This window comes from Rana temporaria, chromosome 4 (assembly GCF_905171775.1).
Source record: "Rana temporaria chromosome 4, aRanTem1.1, whole genome shotgun sequence".
Classification (NCBI taxonomy): Eukaryota; Metazoa; Chordata; class Amphibia; order Anura; family Ranidae; genus Rana; species Rana temporaria.
Genome location: NC_053492.1, coordinates 44,267,337 through 44,285,417, shown reverse-complemented (window position 1 = coordinate 44,285,417; position 18,081 = coordinate 44,267,337). Strand labels below are relative to the sequence as shown.

Here is an 18,081-nt window from a genome sequence, read left to right as displayed (position 1 = left end):
TGGGGATGTCTAGACCTTCAGGCCCTGGGTTCCTATGAAGGATCCACTGTCCTGGGCCCATATAGCACCCTGGCAACAGAAACATTAGGCCCCCAAAGGTTTCTAAGTTCTGGGCCCAGGGTCCAGCTCTCTAAAAAGAAAAGCATTATGGGCTATACCCCAAGGGTTTGGGGCCCGGTTACTGACCACTTTAGCGCTGAGGCCTTTGGACAGAACCGGTTAGCTCACCTAATCCCAAGGATGCGGAGGCAAGCTAAACCATGACCAACACCTAAGACACTGGCGTAAAAACTGAGGTACTCCTCCTATGGGAGGGGGTTATATAGGGAGGGGCATTTCCTGTTTGAGATTGCCAGTGTCCATCACCTGAAGGTACTCCATATAACCCATATAGTAATGAATGCCGCTCTGTGTCCCGTGATGTAACGATAAAGAAACACACACACACACACACACACACACCCTTGATTTCTTTGCAAGTGGGCAAACTTACAAAATCTGCAGGAGATCACATAATTTTCACCACTTTATGTACTCTAAAAAAACAGCTCACATTAAACATTTTTAATAAACTTTTATACTGGGTTCACACAAACAGAAGCGGTGGGGGAAAAAAAAAAAAAAAAAAAAAAAAAAAAAAAAAAAATCGCACCACATTCCCGTTCAAACCGAATGGGATTCGCGCCCATTAATTTTGTATGGACGCAATTCGCACTGCAAAGCATCAGTTTTAGGTATCATGAGCATTTTCACAAGTACTCATGAAAATACTTGGTATTGGCACCATTACTGATGCATCCATAAAGAAACACCATAGGAGTATGCAGACCAGAGAATTCAGTTGTCTCGATCTATACATTTTTCAAAAGGTAAGTAACACAAATTATTTAAGTAAAAAAGGTAGGGAAGGTGGCACGCATGTTCGCATTATCAGAAGGAAAGTTCATCAAGGACATACAGTAAAATACGTGCAAGATGATTTCTCACCTCCCACAGCAAACACCCAGAAATGAAAGACTCTGGCAAACACTACCAAGGCCATCACACGGGTCCCAACCATGCCCATCCTCCACAGGAGCTGGCACAGAACCGATGCCCACGGCAGACACAGGTTCCCAGGTCTCAGGAGGCACAGGAAGTGACTGAAGGAGACCAGTGCCCAGGACACAGACAAGAGGCATGCCAGGGAACAGCTAGCTGGAAAAAAAAAACACAACATAAACAAAGTCAGAATATCAGAAAGATTTATAACATTTTACAAAACATTCTAACATTACAAAAACAGTTCTGAATAAATACAAGACCGTTGGACCTCATTAGCAAAGACCTTCTGAGGGCCGGTTAGCACTTTGAATTTATAAATGTGTTCCACATAGGAGGAGGGAAACAAGTTCTTCCTAAAAAAACGCTACCCTGGCTTTTACATGCATTTATCTCTATGGTATGTGGGTACAGGGGCAACCTAACAAAACTGCTGCTGCAGTATTAAAAAATAAATACAAATATTATGGAAGCGAGCGCATAAGATGGACATGTCTTGGAACAGCTCTGCACAAGTTTGGGGAACAATGGGCCGACTAGATCAAACTGCTGAGATTTCATCAACCGGCTACTACAGCTCAACAGCCACGTTTCCCCCAAAATTGCAGCCATGGATATGGAGAAGTGCTGGCGGGATTGCTCAGGTGGGTTGGGACTAGGGGTGCAACGGATCAAAAAAACTCACGGTTCGGATCGTTCCTCGGGTCAGGAGTCACGGATCGGATCATTTTTCGGATCAGCAAAAGAAATTGCAGCCTCACTGTGCCCCAAATTGCCGCCTCACTGTGCCCCAAATTGCCGCCTCACTGTGCCCCAAATTGCTGCCTCACTGTGCCCCAAATTGCTGCCTCACTGTGCCCCAAATTGCCGCCTCGCCAGGGTGGAAGAAGTGAGAGGGCAGCTAGCAGGGCTGGATTTCCTTTCCCTGCCACCCCAAGGCCAGGTTCTGCAATGCACCCCCTCCCCACCAACCGAACCCCCCCCCCCCCCCCCCCGGAGAATAGCAGTTGGATGGCAGGGGCGGCACGGTTAGTTCAAATATTTTTTGTTTCTTCTTTTTTTTTAATTACATTATCACTTTTTTTTTGTAGCTTGTCGTTTTTACTTTAATTTTTGTATAATTTTCTTATTTTTAATATTATTTTTCTTCTTCTTTACTTTTTAATTACTTATTGTTTTATTAATTGAATTATTATTTCTTATTTTTTTTTTACATTTAACTTTATTGCTATCACACAGGAGAAAACAATTCCCTGTGTCATAGCAATTGAAGGTGACAGGTTCTCTTTGTTAACCCTGTCACCTCCAAAAACAGTCCTCACAGTTGAGATGGGAAGAGCACAGCTCACCCCTCTCACTGTGTGCTATTTGCAGCAAGGACAGGAGACTCGGCAGCTGGGGGGAGGAGGGGGGGGGGGGGCAGAGCCAGCCGGGAGAGGTGTGGGGGGAACGGACGGACGGCAGCTGGGACGAGGAGGGGGGGGAACGGACGGACGGCAGCTGGGAGGAGGAGGGGGGGGGGGGATGGCAGCTGGGGGGAGGAGGAGGGGGGACGGCAGAGCCAGCCGGGAGAGGTGTGGGGGGAACGGACGGACGGCAGCTGGGAGGAGGAGGGGGGGGAACGGACAGACGGCAGCTGGGGGAAGGAGGGGGGGGGGGACGGACGCCAGCTGGGGGGAGGAGGAGGGGGGGGGGGGCAGAGCCAGCCGGGAGAGGTGTGGCGGGGAACGGACGGGCGGCAGCAGCACATTCTCTGCTAGAAACCAACTAAAGGCCTGTATGTTTAAACGTCTCCACTCCTGCTCACACACAGCCCCACCTCCTTCTAAGCCCACGCTGTAATAGACAAAACACATCAGCGCATTGGACACGCATTCTGTCTATCACAGCGTGGTTAAGAGCAGGCGGGCTGTTCTCCTCCTCCTCTTTCTCTCTCTCCCTGGCGTCCCTCCCGCCTCTTGTAGGTGGGGAGTGGGACGGGGGATTGGAGGAGAGGGAGGGGGAGGCCGATGGTGCCCATGGGGGGGATAAGGTAATGTAGGAAAGTATTTTTATTTGAATATGTACGGAGATATCCTTTTTTTTTTTTTTTTTTTCCTGTTTTGTTTTGTTATTTGTTTATTGTATGTGATGTAATTTGGAAAATAAAGAAAATGAGTAATTATAAAAAAAAAGAGCAGGCGGGCTGTGTGCAAACAGAGCGGAGACAATTTCAATGTGTTTTTTACCGCTTTGCTCTGCAGTCCCGCAGCACGCCACGGATCACGTGTGTGCCGATCCAAAGTCATTGATCCGTGCGGATCACGGATCAATGACGATCCGTTGCACCCCTAGTTGGGACTACGATCCAAACACACCTGGGCCCATCCCTACTTGCTAGCATTGATGGCGCAATTCAAAGCCACACACAGCCCTAGACAGTCTCAAAGTGAGTTACATTGCAACTGATTAAGTTGATACGGAACCCTGGCAAGAGTACCTTGGCCCTATAGAGATGGTGCAATGATAACTACTATCCTTGAAGGGCAAGAGGATGAAGTACACACACAACAGCTTCTGGGTAGCATGATGACATCATGCGCCTGTCTCCACCTTACGCATTACACCTACAAGACGGGGCTTCATCCGGTGATCAGCCAGACGGAAAATAGGGCTTTCCTCCATCACACTTTGGCGGGTCGGAGCTGGTTGGATGTCAGCGGGCATGTCATCGCTGACATCCGTGGCTCCATAGAGGAGCACGGAGCGCCCGTTTAGGTCCACCTAAAAAACTGGCAGGTTGACCTGAATGGTCCGCCGTGTGAAAGAGCCCTTAAAGCGGTGGTTCACCCTCCATAACAACTTTTTAGCATAAAATGAGGCATAGTAGCGCGAGCTACAGTATGCCTGTCTTTATTTTTTTAGTCCCGTACTCACTGTGCAATCGTAGACACAAGATTCCGACTCCCAGCGGGGAATGGGCGTTCCTATGGAGAGGGAAGGTGATTGACGGCCGGCTCTGGCACGTCACGCTCCCCGAAGACAGCCGGAACAGGTCTCGGCTCTTCACGGCGCTATACGGCGCCTGCGCACAGACTATGCGCAGGTGCCGTGAAGCGCCAAGTCCTATTTCGGGTATTTCCGGAGAAGCGTGACGTGCCAGAGCCGGCCGTCAATCACCTTCCCTCTCCATAGGAACGCCCATTCCCCGCTGGGAGTCGGAATCTTATGTCTACAAATGCACTGTGAGTACGGGACTAAAAAAATAAAGACAGGCATACTGTAGCTCGCGCTACTATGCCTCATGTTATGCTAGAGGAAAAAAAAATGTTTTTTTATTAATAGGGTGAACCCCCGCTTTAAGCCTGGAATTTTCAGCAGTGCATTAGAGAGCTTTGCTCTCCGGTGTGAAGAGTTGTTTTTCTTCCATTTTCTGTCACACAGCTTACCTGCATAGATATCTGCCTTCTCCAGAGTCATATAGATGTAAGTCTGAAGTAATAACTGGGGGAGAGCTTGAAGAAGAGCTTCTATGAGCCGCAGAAGAGACAGGTCCCCTTGCCTTATCACCAGCTCCCTTGCTTGACATGTCTCATCAAGTCTTCCGCACAGAGCCAAATGCAAACAATCTACATGCCTGAAACACAAAATACATACATTGTTGATACCTTGGAAGTGGAGACTCACCATCATAAAACGTAAAAATATGGCATTTTTCAGCACCCGGCATATACAGGGTTTTGGAGTAGAGCTGCTTGTAGAAAGGAATTACAGGATACGGCTGTGTGGGTATAGCGCAAACATACATATGGGCATGCTAGGACCAGAGCATGCATCATACATACTAGGGGGAGTACAACTGGGGGGAATCCATAGTGGAGAAGGATCGGGGGTTTTAGTAGATAATAAGCTCAATAATGGCATGTAGTGCCAAGCTGCGGTTTCCAAAGGGGAGAGAAAGAGAGGAAGAGAAAGAGAGAGCGAGAGAGAGAAAAAAAGAGAAAGAGAGAAAGAGAGAGAGAAAGAAAGAAAAGAGAGAAAGAGAATTTTACCCCTGTACAAATCATTAGTGAGACCTCATCTGGAATATGCAGTTCAGTTTTGGGCCCCAGTTCTCAAAAAGGATATCGGAGAACTGGAGAAAGTGCAGAGAAGGGCAACCAAACTGATAAGAGGCATGGAGGAGCTCAGCTATGAGGAAAGATTAGAGGAACTGCATTTATTCACTCTTGAGAAGAGGAGAATAAGGGGGGATATGATCAACATGTACAAATACAAAAGGGGTCCATATAGTGAACTTGGTGTTTAGTTATTCACTTTATGGTCAACACAAAAAGGACAAGGGGGCACTCTTTACGTCTATAGGAAAAGAGATTTCACCTTTAAATACGGAAAGGTTTCTTCACAGTAAGAGCTGTGAAAATGTGGAATAGACTCCCTCCAGAGGTGGTTCTGGCCAGCTCAGTAGATTGCTTTAAAAAAGGTACTGACATTTACAAGTAAAGTTGATCCGGGGAAAACCAGATTGCTTCTCGGGGGATCAGGAAGGAATTTCTTCCCCTGCTGTAGCAAATTGGATCATGCTCTGCTGGGGTTTTTCACCTTCCTCTGGATCCACTGTGGATATAGAATTGGGTATATGGAACTGTATGATATTTAATTTTTTTGTGGTTGAACTGGATGGACTTGTGTCTTTTTTCAACCTGACTAACTATGTAAAAGTACAGCCACATCCTGTACTCCATTTGACCTTCCAAAGACCTCACCTTTTCTTAGTAGCTCACTTTTGTTGAGAAAACAAACAAACAAAAGAAAAAAAAATCCACTTTTAGTGATCTATGTACATTGCAAAGATTATAACAGTGTAGACGTCTGGGAAAATCAATGAGCCACACAAGCAGGAAATTACATTCTGTGTAGAAAAAGTCTCTAAGTAGCCATATTGCTTTTTACAGAAGATTATAGCATTGCAGATTGAAAAGTAAATTACTTTTTTACAATATGACCTGTGTTGCAATTTATATATATTATTATTGCAATATTTTTGCCAGTGGAGTTACCCTATGACCCTCCAGGTAGTGTGCAAATCTGACAAGCGGACTCCCAGGCCCCGTACACACGATAGAATCCATCCGCTGAAAAATCTCAGCGGATCGGTTTCAGCGGATAGATTCTATGGTGTGTACATTCCTGCGGATATTTATCCGCGGAAATTTCCCAATTCCAGCAGATAAAAATTTGTAGACATGTCTACAAATCTATCCGCTTGAATTGGCTCCCGCGGATCGATCCGGTGGTCTGTACAGACTCACCGGATCGATCCGTCCGAAGGGATCCCCCGCATGCGTCGTAATGATTCGACGCATGCGTGGAATTCCTTTTATGACAGCGTCGCGCACGTCGCCGCGTCATCATCGCGGCGACGGCGCGACACGTCATCGCGAGGGGATTTCGGCGCGGATTTCGATCCGATGGTGAGTACACTCCATCGGATCCAAATCCGTGGAAATCCTCGAGAGGATTTATCCGCGATACGGTCCGGTGGACCGTATCCGCGGATAAATCCTCTCGTGTGTACTAGGCCTCAGACTCCTGGCAGTCAGGTGGAAGCATTCAGGCAGCTGCACTGCTGTCTAAATGCTTGCACACCCCCCGCAATGCTGTATCTTGGCCTAGGCCAACAAGGCCCAGGGCAGCACTTTGCAGGGGGGCAGCATGGAAAGAGTCCCCACCGGCTTGTGCTACACTTTTAGTGTGGTGCAGTCTTATGGGGCAGACTGGGCTGAGAGGCAAATTAGTCTATCGCCCCCATAAAAGCGGCCGCACTGCTTCCGGTATGTGGGCATTCTGCAAATGTGGGGGCGCTCGGTTTCTAATTTTGATTGACCTATTATCCTGGACCACAAACCTTCCTCACTGTGCTATACGTTTCTGGTGCACCATTGGCATGGTTATATCTTCTTAGTCCTCTCCATAAAATTATCAGAAATTTGTGCTTAAAGTAGAACTATAGGCAACAATTTTTATTTTCATTTTGGATAGAGTAAGGGAGGGTTATAGCCCCTGTCAGTTTATTTTTTTACCATCCCAGTCCCATTGCAGCGATTTCCCTTCACTTCCTGCCCCAGAGCCAAACAGGAAGTGAGAGGAAATCTATCCAAATGAAGAGAATCCCATACCCCCCCCCCAGAATTAGTGTACCCACTCGAAAATTTCAGGATGGGTCTTAAACAGCAAGGGGTGTGGCCTTGACATAAAGGGGTGGGTCACATTGAAATTAGGAGGTGCACGAGTTTAGTCAGGCCTAGGGCAGCACAAAACCTAAATCTACTACTGCCCCCCGAAATGTATCAAAGGCTCCGCCTGCCTGGAAACGACATAGCAGACACCGTCAGTTAGAGGGGCGAAGGGGAAAAGCAAAGCAGACACAGGTCCATTCTCCTCGCCTCCTATGCTCTGCAGGCTCCTCCCCCCCTACAAAAAGGTGATCTTATTATTTCAGTGTACCTACTGCTGCAGTGTACACCACAAAAGAAACACCCAACATGACAAAAAATTTGGAGTGAACTCAGTCCTGGCTCTAGTCGTTCAGTCAGTCCTTACCTCTTTAAGATGCCCAGCTGGAAGATGTGGACCAGACCCAGAGCGAGGCATCGTGGATGTCCATCGGAGTGTAGCCAGACAAAGCTGAGAGCCTGGATGAGGCAGCCAGGAAGGAGCAGGCCGAGAGTCCATCCTGCCCACAGGTACTGGGCAGTAAGGAAGTAATGTACCACCACCGCACACTCTGTCAATAAAACACAGTATGAGAAGTTTAAAAAAAAAACATGTGTATATAGTGGCAAATTACCCCCAACCCCTGCAAGCCGCCGCCTCCTCTCCATGCAAGAGACCTCAAAGTCCATTCTGCTCCATTTCTACTTCATTCAGTTTTCTCTTCATCATGAATGGTTCCATCAATATTTACAATTGCGTCACGTGCTTCATATGACTCCTTCCATTTCCTTTTCCCTCCCACACCTTTTGTTGATACACTTAAGCTGACGCTACTAAAAAAGGGGCTGATTTCAACAACCTATAGGCAGTTGCTAATAGATTTTCTTCATAAATTGCCTCTCCCCTGTAAGCGCAGAAGGGAGGAGGATTGGGATCTCTTGTCTGAGGAGCTTTGAGGAAAATGTATTGTAGAATGGTCAGCTGGTCTCGCTCTTTCTAACACAGCTTTTAATTCCGCACAGAGTATCATTCACTGGACTTTAAACCGGAGTTCCACCCAAAAATGGAAAGTTAAAGCGGAAGTAAACCCATCGATTTAACAGTTTCAAAAAACAGTTACATTTCCGGCATTGCTAACTGTCACATTGGTTGTGCTCTCAACCAAACTGTCAAACCATCCAATGGCTGGTGTCATAACTGATCACATGTGCAGCACTATGGCAGTTGAAGATTAAACATAGGCCAAGATGGCAGCTTCCTTGGCTGAAAATGATAGGTGGGTTTACTTACACTTTAAGTGTAGGTTAACAACAAGGCAAGAGGTGCCTCTGGGTGTAGTAGTTTTAACACATTTTTTATATAACCACTCACATTCTTCTGGTATATAGTAGGCATGTAAATTCCCAATGAAGGGAGAGAGGTCCGCCGTTCACTTCCTGGTCCTGTAGAAGTGTATTCTCACGGCTGATGAGATGGAGCCGGCTGCGGTGGAGGAAAGGGACTTCAAACGAGGCGCGGAGCGCAGATGGAGAGGCAGGAGAGGGGTGATGATGTCACTGGGGATGCAACGAGTTTCCGAGTGTACAGGCAGTGTATGACGCAGCTGCCGCACTCCTTTGTCATACACTGCCTGTACACTCGGAAACGCGTCGCACCCCCAGTGATGTCATCACCCCTCGCCTGCCTCTCCATCTGCGCTCCGAACCTCGTTTGAAGTCCCTTTCCTCCACCGCAGCCGGCTCCATCTCATCAGCCGTGAGAATACACTTCTACAGGACCAGGAAGTGAATGGCGGACCTCTCTCCCTTCATTGGGAATTGACATGCCTACTATATACCACAAGAATGTGAGTGGCTATATTCTGTGTTTACATAAAAATTGTGTTAAAACCACTACACCCAGAGGCACCTCTTGCCTTGTCGTTTTCCTTTAGAACTGGAACTTTTCTGTCAGACCTTGGACTCCATTGCTTGCTGACAGTATATAACTTTAGGTATACTCATTATACTGACTTGATACCTGTTGCACTGGTTTGTTTACGCATTCTTTACTTGTTGTTAAGTGTAGGTTACCCCCCTGACATATAGGGTTGCCACCTCATCCCTTTAAAAAGGAACACATCTGAATTACACAGATTCTGAGGCCAATTTAATGCAGATAAGGCACCAAGTGAGTTTAATTACCACCTTAATCAGCCACAGAACCTGTGTAATTCAGATGTGTTCCTTTTTAAAGGGATGAGGTGGCAACTCTACTGACATACCCCCTTACATGAGTGTGCTGTTACACTTGTATGAAAATATAATACAACGCATAGTCATGGTTAATGTTCATATGACTGTGAATTGAGAATTGATATGGTTAATCTCCTTAAAAAAAAAAAAAAGAGGATTCCAGCCTGAGCTCGTTTGGCTGATCTTCTCCTATGGGTCACCGGAGTGCAATTCGTTTTGCACTCCTGTAACCAGTTTTCAGCAGAGAGCGGACTGAAGTCCACTCTCTGCTGACATCACAGGAATCAGTCTAGGTACCAAGACAATAAAGTCTGGATCCACCAGGTGCCTGGACTGATACCCATCTCAGCTCCCCGCTGAGAGGCTGAGACGGCCGCTCCCCGCCCCTCCACAGCTCACTGCTCCAGTGAGCATGGAGGAGCAGAGAGCTGCCGATTGACAGTCAGCTCTCTGCTCGGGGAACTGTGAGAACTAAGCCATCATTGATGTTTGATCACTCGGTTCTCAGTGTAGGGGCACCGGGGGACAGATAAAGCATCGGACCAATGCTGCATCCACCTAGGCAAGTATGACGGGGACCCCAAACCCATACTTCTCTTTTAAGCCATTGTTTGTTTGGCCCCAGTATAGTTGGTTAATATACTTCTATCTTCCGGTTATTTCACCATCCTTTTCTGTGGTCCCTCTCACCTATGATGCATTTCCCCGTCCTCAGAACATTGTCTTTACAGGTTAAGATAGCCCCTTGCCTCAAGGCCACACGCTAATCTGCTTGCATCAGGGAAGGCATTACCATGTTTGAACCTACAAATACTGTCCTTTTCAATCTGCCACATCCTGTTGTCTGCTGTAACCTTCACGTTCAATAAAGATCTTTGTGGACGAGAAAGAGTATTTGGTGAGTTCAGTTATCTAAAACTGTCCGCAGTGATTGTTTCTGCTTATACAGGCCAACCATAGAGGTCTCAGCAAGGGAGAAGTCACTATTACAACACAGAGTCAGAATAGTGAGACTGTCACCTAAATCACGACAGTGAAAGTGAATTACGTTTATTGTATTGACAAGAAAGGAGCCAATAAAGAGACTAATGCCGCGTACACACGGTCAGAATTTCCAATGGATAAAGTCAGATCGGAGCTTTCCATTGGATGTTCCGACCGTGTATATGCCCCATCGGACTCTTTCCGTCTGAACTTCCAGACGGACTTTAGATAGAGAGCAGATTCTCGATTTATCCATCGGAAATTCCATCAGAGTTTTGCATGCTAAAAAGTTCGACCGTGTGTACGCGGCATAAGGTTATGTCATGAAACTACTCACTCCAACGCAATTTAAAAAAAAAAAACACCAGTTAGGGGATTTAGAGTTCTTCATTGGGAAAAAGGGGTTGACAATGAGTGAGTGAGTGAAAAACTTATATAGCGCAACACATGCGAACCGAATCGCCTCTGGGCGCTTAGTAACCATTCCCGAAGTAAACTTTTGCCCTCAGAAGAGATGGGTTTTGACTGCAGAGAGGTCAAGAGTGCGGAGTTGGTCAAGAATAGAAACAGCAGGTAGGCCCCAATAATCAGGGATGGATGCGACCAGATCATGGAGGTTTTACATTGGGAATCAGTAGTTTTCTCCCAGGGAGCCTAGATGAAAAGATGGGTGGTCAGCCCAAGTAAGGTAGTTAGGGTGGTGGGAGACAAACAGCCCAGTGAGGGACTGACCAAGGGAGAGAAGGCATGTTGAGCTTGGCACCTTATCAAGTGCGGGGTCCTGTTTCGAGATTCAAGAAACCCATCTGGAGACATTCTGTCTGGCCACCTCCTTACAACAGAGCACACTCATATGGTTATTACAAGGGTACATAGACATTTAGCCGCATTATTAACATAACCCAAAATCTACTAAGTAGCTTACTCTAGCCGTACTAAGAACCTATCTTCCTCACTTTTCCTGATGCCAATTTTTTTTATATATATATATAAAAAAAAAAAAAAAAAAAAAACGCACACACAAGCAACAGGAAAAAAATAAAATAAAACAATTCATAAAAATTTCAGCACCAGTGGTTGTCTTGAGGTATCCTTGGCTAGCTTGCTCATCTCTAACTGCCAATCAGTAAGAGAGATCTGACTGACAGACAGGTTGTGTTTGTTTGCCGTGACCCCCGAGACACGACACTTTATCCAGCCAGCATGATTCCAACAAAACTGCCCACATTTATAATGTATAAAGGGCAGAACATCTCGGAGAGGTCAGAACACAGTATCAGAATCGCACAGTAATGCTGCAGAGTAGGTCCGAGAGACTGCACACCAAGCAACAGACAGACGCTCAGTGTTAGGCACCTACTTATGATGTACTAAGTGCAATAAAAAACAAACACTTACCGTATATACTCGAGTATAAGCCGAGTTTTTCAGCACTTTTTTTGTGCTGAAAATGCCCCCCTTGGCTTAGTCACCTTTTTGCGCTTGATCTCCCGGCAAAGTTTGTTGTCCAGGGGGACCTACGACCGGGGAGCACCGATTTTTCAAAGCCGGGCAACCCCTTCTATAGACTCCCATGTTAAACGATAATTTCTCTGGCGATTTTGGGGACCCGGTACCGACCGGTCATTGGTCCCGGAACATGGCACACATGTAGCCCCATTTCTCCTCTACAAGTGTGCAAAGTTTGTTGTCTGGGGGACCTACGGCTGGGGAGCACCGATTTTTCGAAGCCGGGCACCCCTTTCATAGACTCCCATGTTAAACGTCAGTCAAGCCATGGGCACAGTGAGGCATGCACATGGGCACAGTGAGGCATGCACATGGGCACAGTGAGGCATGCACATGGGCACAGTGAGGCATGCACATGGACACAGGGAGGCAAATAGAGGCATGCAGATGGACACCCTAGGCTTATACTCGAGTCAATAAGTTTTACCATTTTTTATGGTAAAATTAGGTGCCTCGGCTTATATTCTGGTTGGCTTATACTCGAGTATATGCGGTAATTTCACTTCATTGACGATTATTCACTTTATACAAATATGAGAATCTCTGCGTTTTCAACTTTCCCAGGACTGTTGATAGAACTGGCTCCCAGTTGATGGTGGCTTCACATGTGGACTCTCTGATCAGAAGTGCATTCTTTGATCAAAAGTGCGAGTTAAAAAACAGGATTTGGCTATCATTTGCTTCTGCTTGCAGATTTGTTTTTTCCCCTCTTTTTCTCTGACACTTTTAAAACAGCTTTTTTTTTTCTTTTTCCTTTCTGCTAATTAAGGGGAGGGTTTAATTGTTCACAGGTGTGTGTTTGTTCACAGGTCTTCACAGGTGAGTATTAAAGTGGCTGTACAAGCTCCCAGAGGAGCTGGCTCCCAGTTGATGGTGGCTTCACATGTGGACTCTCTGATCAGAAGTGCATTCTTTGATCAAAAGTGCGAGTTAAAAACCAGGAGTTTGAAACAGGAGGTAAGACAGGAGTCTTCATTATTTTTTTCAATCACTGATCCAGAACAAGCTTGCAGCTAATAAAGTTGGAACTCTTGCTATATAGATTCAGCGGTGCAGCAGACGTTCTCATCTTAGTCTGCTCACCCCAGGGATAGTGAGAGCAGGACGCTCTCAAACGAGTCGGCTCTCCCCAGGGATAGTGCAGCCAGGCAGGGTCCACCACACCCCCCTAGCCAATTGATCCAGGGTTGCACCGATCGCCGTTAAGGGGTCAGGAAGGAATTTTTTCCCCCCGATCGCTGCAGATTGGCACAGCACGCCTGGGGTTTTTCGCCTTCCTCTGGACCAATCGGGGAGAGAAGACTCAACGAGTGACGGCTCACTTGGACAGTCTTCCACCCATCACGTCCGGCGTCTCGCGGCTCTTCCCGCATCCGCGCCAGACCAGGCCTCATTCGCGGCCGCCGCAATTAGGAAAGACTGATGACAATGTGACTGGCGACAATGGCTAATCTGCGATACTCTGCGCACTCTATTCGGGGTCTGAGACAATTCGCAACAGCATTACCAGCCGTCACCAAAAAGGCCTTAAAAATAGAGCAACTTTTGAGATTCGATCGACGATCGACCATCAAAAATTTTAACTATTTAACCCAGCTCGAGCACATATCATGTGCTTTGATCAACACAAGATCGGCAGTAAAACACCGATTAGAAATCCACGATTTCTTACTACAAAACGATCTAGACTGCCTCTTTATTACAGAAAGCTGGCTCTCAGACGACTGCAACACCATTCTCGGAGAATTGGTGCCAGAAAACTATCGCATTATAACGGAAAACAGAATAGGGCAAAGAGGAGGAGGCCTGGCGGTGATCCACAAGAATCGCATTACAATCACTAAGCCAGCCCTTCAAAATCCTCTTCCATTCATGGAAACCCTCACTCTTCAACTTCAAACTTCCCCCCAGGAGACTGTTCACATTCTCCTCTGCTATAGGCCACCTGGGCCAAAATCGCAGTTTTTGCCATCATTAACGGAGTTTATATCCACTTATACCCTTAACAGCAAACACCTTTTGCTGCTCGGGGACTTTAATCTGTGGGCCAACTCCGCACAGGATCCCATTGCGGACGCCTGCATTGATCACCTGGAGGGATTAGGGCTACAGCAACTTATATGCGGGCCAACACATGCTTCAGGTCACACACTCGACCTAATTTTCAGACAAAATCTGAAAATAAGCATTTTAGAAAATGAACCATTGCCATGGACAGACCACCATGCAATTAATTTCATAATCTCCAAAATTCCCCCAGTGATAAAAGCACCCAAGCCGGTGACAATACACTGGGCTAGATCTCAGAAGAAGCTCCATTCGGAACTCTTCAAATCTACCTTGGGAAACAGAATCAAAACAATCCATCCACATCAAACAGCCGCAGATACACTGGATGCCGTAAACGCAGCCCTGCTACAGTCAGCCGATTTAGTAGCACCGAAACGCAAAGCCTGCATCCGAAAAAGAAAGTCCGGCTGGTTCAACAACCAGCTGTCGCTTCTGAAGCAAGAGCGCAGAAGGGCGGAAGCCGCCTGGAAAAGAAGTCCTGCAGAGGATAACCTCATCATCTACAAGGCAATAACAACACGATATCATAAAGAAATCTTCAAAGCCAAGAAACATCATTTTTCTATGGCGATTAACAGCGCCCTAAACCGCCCCCGCGAACTCTTCAAGATGGTCACCCAGACCATGAACCCAGGATGTCTTGAAGTCCCCAACTCAGACACCCAAGAGTTCTGCAATGAACTATCGGATTTCTTCATCAACAAAATTGAAAGAATCCGGGAAAGCATCATGCAAAACAATACCCCCCTCAACCCCACCGTCAATCAACCACAAAACACCCACAGAAACGCTCTACAATCAACAAAGTTCACTCTGGAACCGATCTCCATCGATACCACAAAAAATATCATTGGTGCTTTGCGGAACAGCACATCGCCCAATGATATCATCCCCACCAAACTGCTGAAGGAATGTGCCGACATCCTGGCACCACCCATCACACAGCTTATAAACCAGTCATTTAAGGAAGGCACAGTGCCATCCCTGTTGAAAGAGGGCACAATCCAGCCCATCTTGAAAAAACCTAACCTGGATCCCAAGGACCCAACTCACCGCCGTCCCATAACAGGCCTAAATGTTCTCTCCAAGATAATGGAGAAAGTAGTGGTACAACAGCTGCAACAGCATCTAGATACCCACAATCTACTGGATCCATTACAATCAGGCTTCCGTCCCGGACACGGGACAGAAACGGCCTTACTCAAAATATGGGACGATGCCCTCGAGGCCGCAGACGAAGGAGAATCTTGTCTCCTGATTCTGCTGGACCTAAGCGCAGCCTTTGACACGGTAGACCACAAACTGTTACTGATGCGACTAGCCAAGGTAGCAGAAGTCGCAGAAGGTGATTTACCATGGTTTTCTTCCTTTCTTGAAAACCGATCACAAACAGTTAAATTGGGTTGTTTCACGTCGGAAAAGCGCACGGTGTCATGTGGAGTCCCCCAAGGATCCCCCCTGTCACCGGTGCTTTTCAACATCTATCTTCGCCCTCTCTTTGATATTATCAGTAGCCAAGAACTACTCTATCACTCTTATGCAGACGATACGCAACTGTATTTTCGCATCTGCAACAAAAAGGATCATCATCTCAGTTTAGAGAAATGTCTCTCTTTGATAGAAAACTGGATGACTAAGAGTTATCTTAAACTCAACAGTTCAAAAACAGAACTCCTTATGTTTCACGCCAGCCGAAAGAGTCAACTGGCAACAACCTGGACACCCCCGCCCATTCTGGGCCAAATCATCACCCCTAGCTCCAAAGTCAAAAGTCTCGGGGTCATCTTCGACACCTTCATGACAATGGACGCACAAATAGGGTCAGTAGTCAGCGGAGCGCACCATCTGTTGCGCCTACTACGCAGACTTATTCCATTTATCCCCAAAGAAGACGTAGCAGTCGTGGTGGGAACAATCGTGAATTCCAGACTGGACTATGCAAATGCCCTTTACCTCGGACTCCCAAAGTACCAAATCTCTCGTCTGCAAGTCGTACAAAATACGGCCGCCAGACTTGTGACTGGGAAAAAAAAATGGGAATCAATCTCACCTTCGTTGAGAACCCTTCACTGGCTGCCAGTAAAAGACAGAATTGCATTTAAAGCACTCTGCCTGACACATAAGTGCATCCATGGGAAGGCTCCGCAATATCTTTGCGACAAGATAGAACCTCACAATTCGAATCGCGTTCTGCGATCCACCGACCAAAATCTGGTCAGGGTACCAAAAACCAAATACAAGTCCAAAGGAGAAAGAAGGTTTGCTTTTCAGGGTCCTAGACTATGGAACGCTTTACCAACCAGCATTCGGTTGGAGGAAAACCACCTGACTTTCAGAAGACGAATCAAAACTCTGCTCTTTTGATGTCATGAGACACGAACAACTAGCGCCCAGAAGCGATTCAGTTTGCATGCGCCGCGCTTTATAAGTTTTTCATTCATTCATTCATTCATTCATTCAACATCAACAGCTTATACTATGCAGCTGGCTACCCTACTAAAATCAAGCTGCTGGATCCTTATATTCAATTGCAACTGAGGACGTTTAATGGTTTGAGCACCCTCCAGCCTTATGCCTCGTACACACCATCCGATTATCGGATGATAAAAGTCGCTTTCGGATAGATCGTTCGATAATCTGATCGTTAGTACACAGCTTTTCGACTGCCGATCACGAAAGTCCGTCCAACAAAATACGAAGGGACATACACGAAAACTTTGCTCAGACGATAGCCTATCATAAGTTTAATCAGTACAGTATGCGTCAGCTTAAAAAGAAAAACACAGACGCATGATCGGGAACACGGAAATAAACCAGGACACAGGGGTCACACGTTTTTGACATTTCAGATTCGTAGATACGCATACCGGAAGCGTTTTTCCAGAATCGTACTTTTCTTAGAGCACATTTTGCACTGTTGTATGCGATATTAATTTTATGCAACAAAATGCGAACAATACGTTGTACGATAATCGGATCGTGTGTATTAAAGCACAGTCAGAAAATCTGAAGTTAAATTTCATCCGATGAACGATCTGCCGATTTTTTGATCAGTAGAATGTTGCTTTTGACAGCCAATTAAGAATTTTCGCCAGACAAAAACTGTAAGTGCAGGCTTGAAAATTTTGTCCGACGTGACCTCAATGTCCGATTTTCTTTTCATTAGTACGGTTTTCTGCCAAAATAAAATCAGAAGAGCAAGACTACGCATGCTCAGGAATGAAAGAACACATACAAAACAATTCAACGCATTACGTCACTTCTGACGTTAAATTCTGTCGTCCAAAAAATTTCTGATGGCGAGTACCCTCTTCATTTTCAATTTGAGACTAGCCTTCTAACAAAAAAAAAAAAACTGACGAAAAGTCATCCAATAATCTGATCGTGTGTACAAGGCTTTAGAGCTCACCGCAGCTTCACCTATAAATAATATAGAGCACACAAGAGAGGTTACAGTACAGAGGATCATGTAACAAGAGGATGCAGTCAACAAGGGCTTGCCATGTCTTACTATAATGGATGGTATGAATACTAAATATAGAGAAACGGTTAAACTTTATCACAACTGTAGTGTGTCCTGGAAGAATTTTCAGGTTACCGATTTTCCCTGGACCTTGATCCTTTATTTGCGTACACTAAGCATGTACATCAACATTAATACCTGACCCATTGCCTGCACAGCCTATATTCTTTTCTCACTTATGAAGGGATTCACAGAATACAATGATGTAGCATTGCTTCCTTCCAACTGCCACGTTGCAGCAGTTGAATCCAGAGAAGCGGGATACACAAAGGTGCGCATTGCTCTACACGCCACGCGCCACTTGTCTTTAAAAAAAAAAAAAAAAAAAAGGTGCATTCATTACCAGACGGATTAGATACGGCTCTCCCCAGGCCTCAGACTAGAAAAAATGTCTGATACTTATAAAAACAGTCAGATTCTCTCTTTTGCATAGTATTAGTTATGACAAATAAGTGATGTATACAGAATAACCCAGAGTTACTAAACTTCTGCTCCATGATAGGATGAATAGTATGCCAATCCAGG

At 46.0% G+C, this 18,081-nt stretch overlaps 1 protein-coding gene across 1 annotated transcript in view; it reads right to left on the bottom strand.

The window, feature by feature from the left end:
- XKR5 (XK related 5) overlaps positions 1 to 17,835 on the bottom strand; it is a 44,824-nt gene extending 26,989 nt beyond the window's left edge. The window contains exons 1-4 of the mRNA XM_040347656.1: positions 17,733 to 17,835; positions 7,624 to 7,807; positions 4,470 to 4,657; positions 988 to 1,197 (exon numbers count right to left, since the gene is read on the bottom strand). Coding sequence (XP_040203590.1) covers positions 988 to 1,197; positions 4,470 to 4,657; positions 7,624 to 7,807; positions 17,733 to 17,835 — 685 coding nt within the window. The remainder of the gene's footprint in view (positions 1 to 987; positions 1,198 to 4,469; positions 4,658 to 7,623; positions 7,808 to 17,732) is intronic.
- Between the last annotated feature and the right edge of the window lie 246 nt (positions 17,836 to 18,081).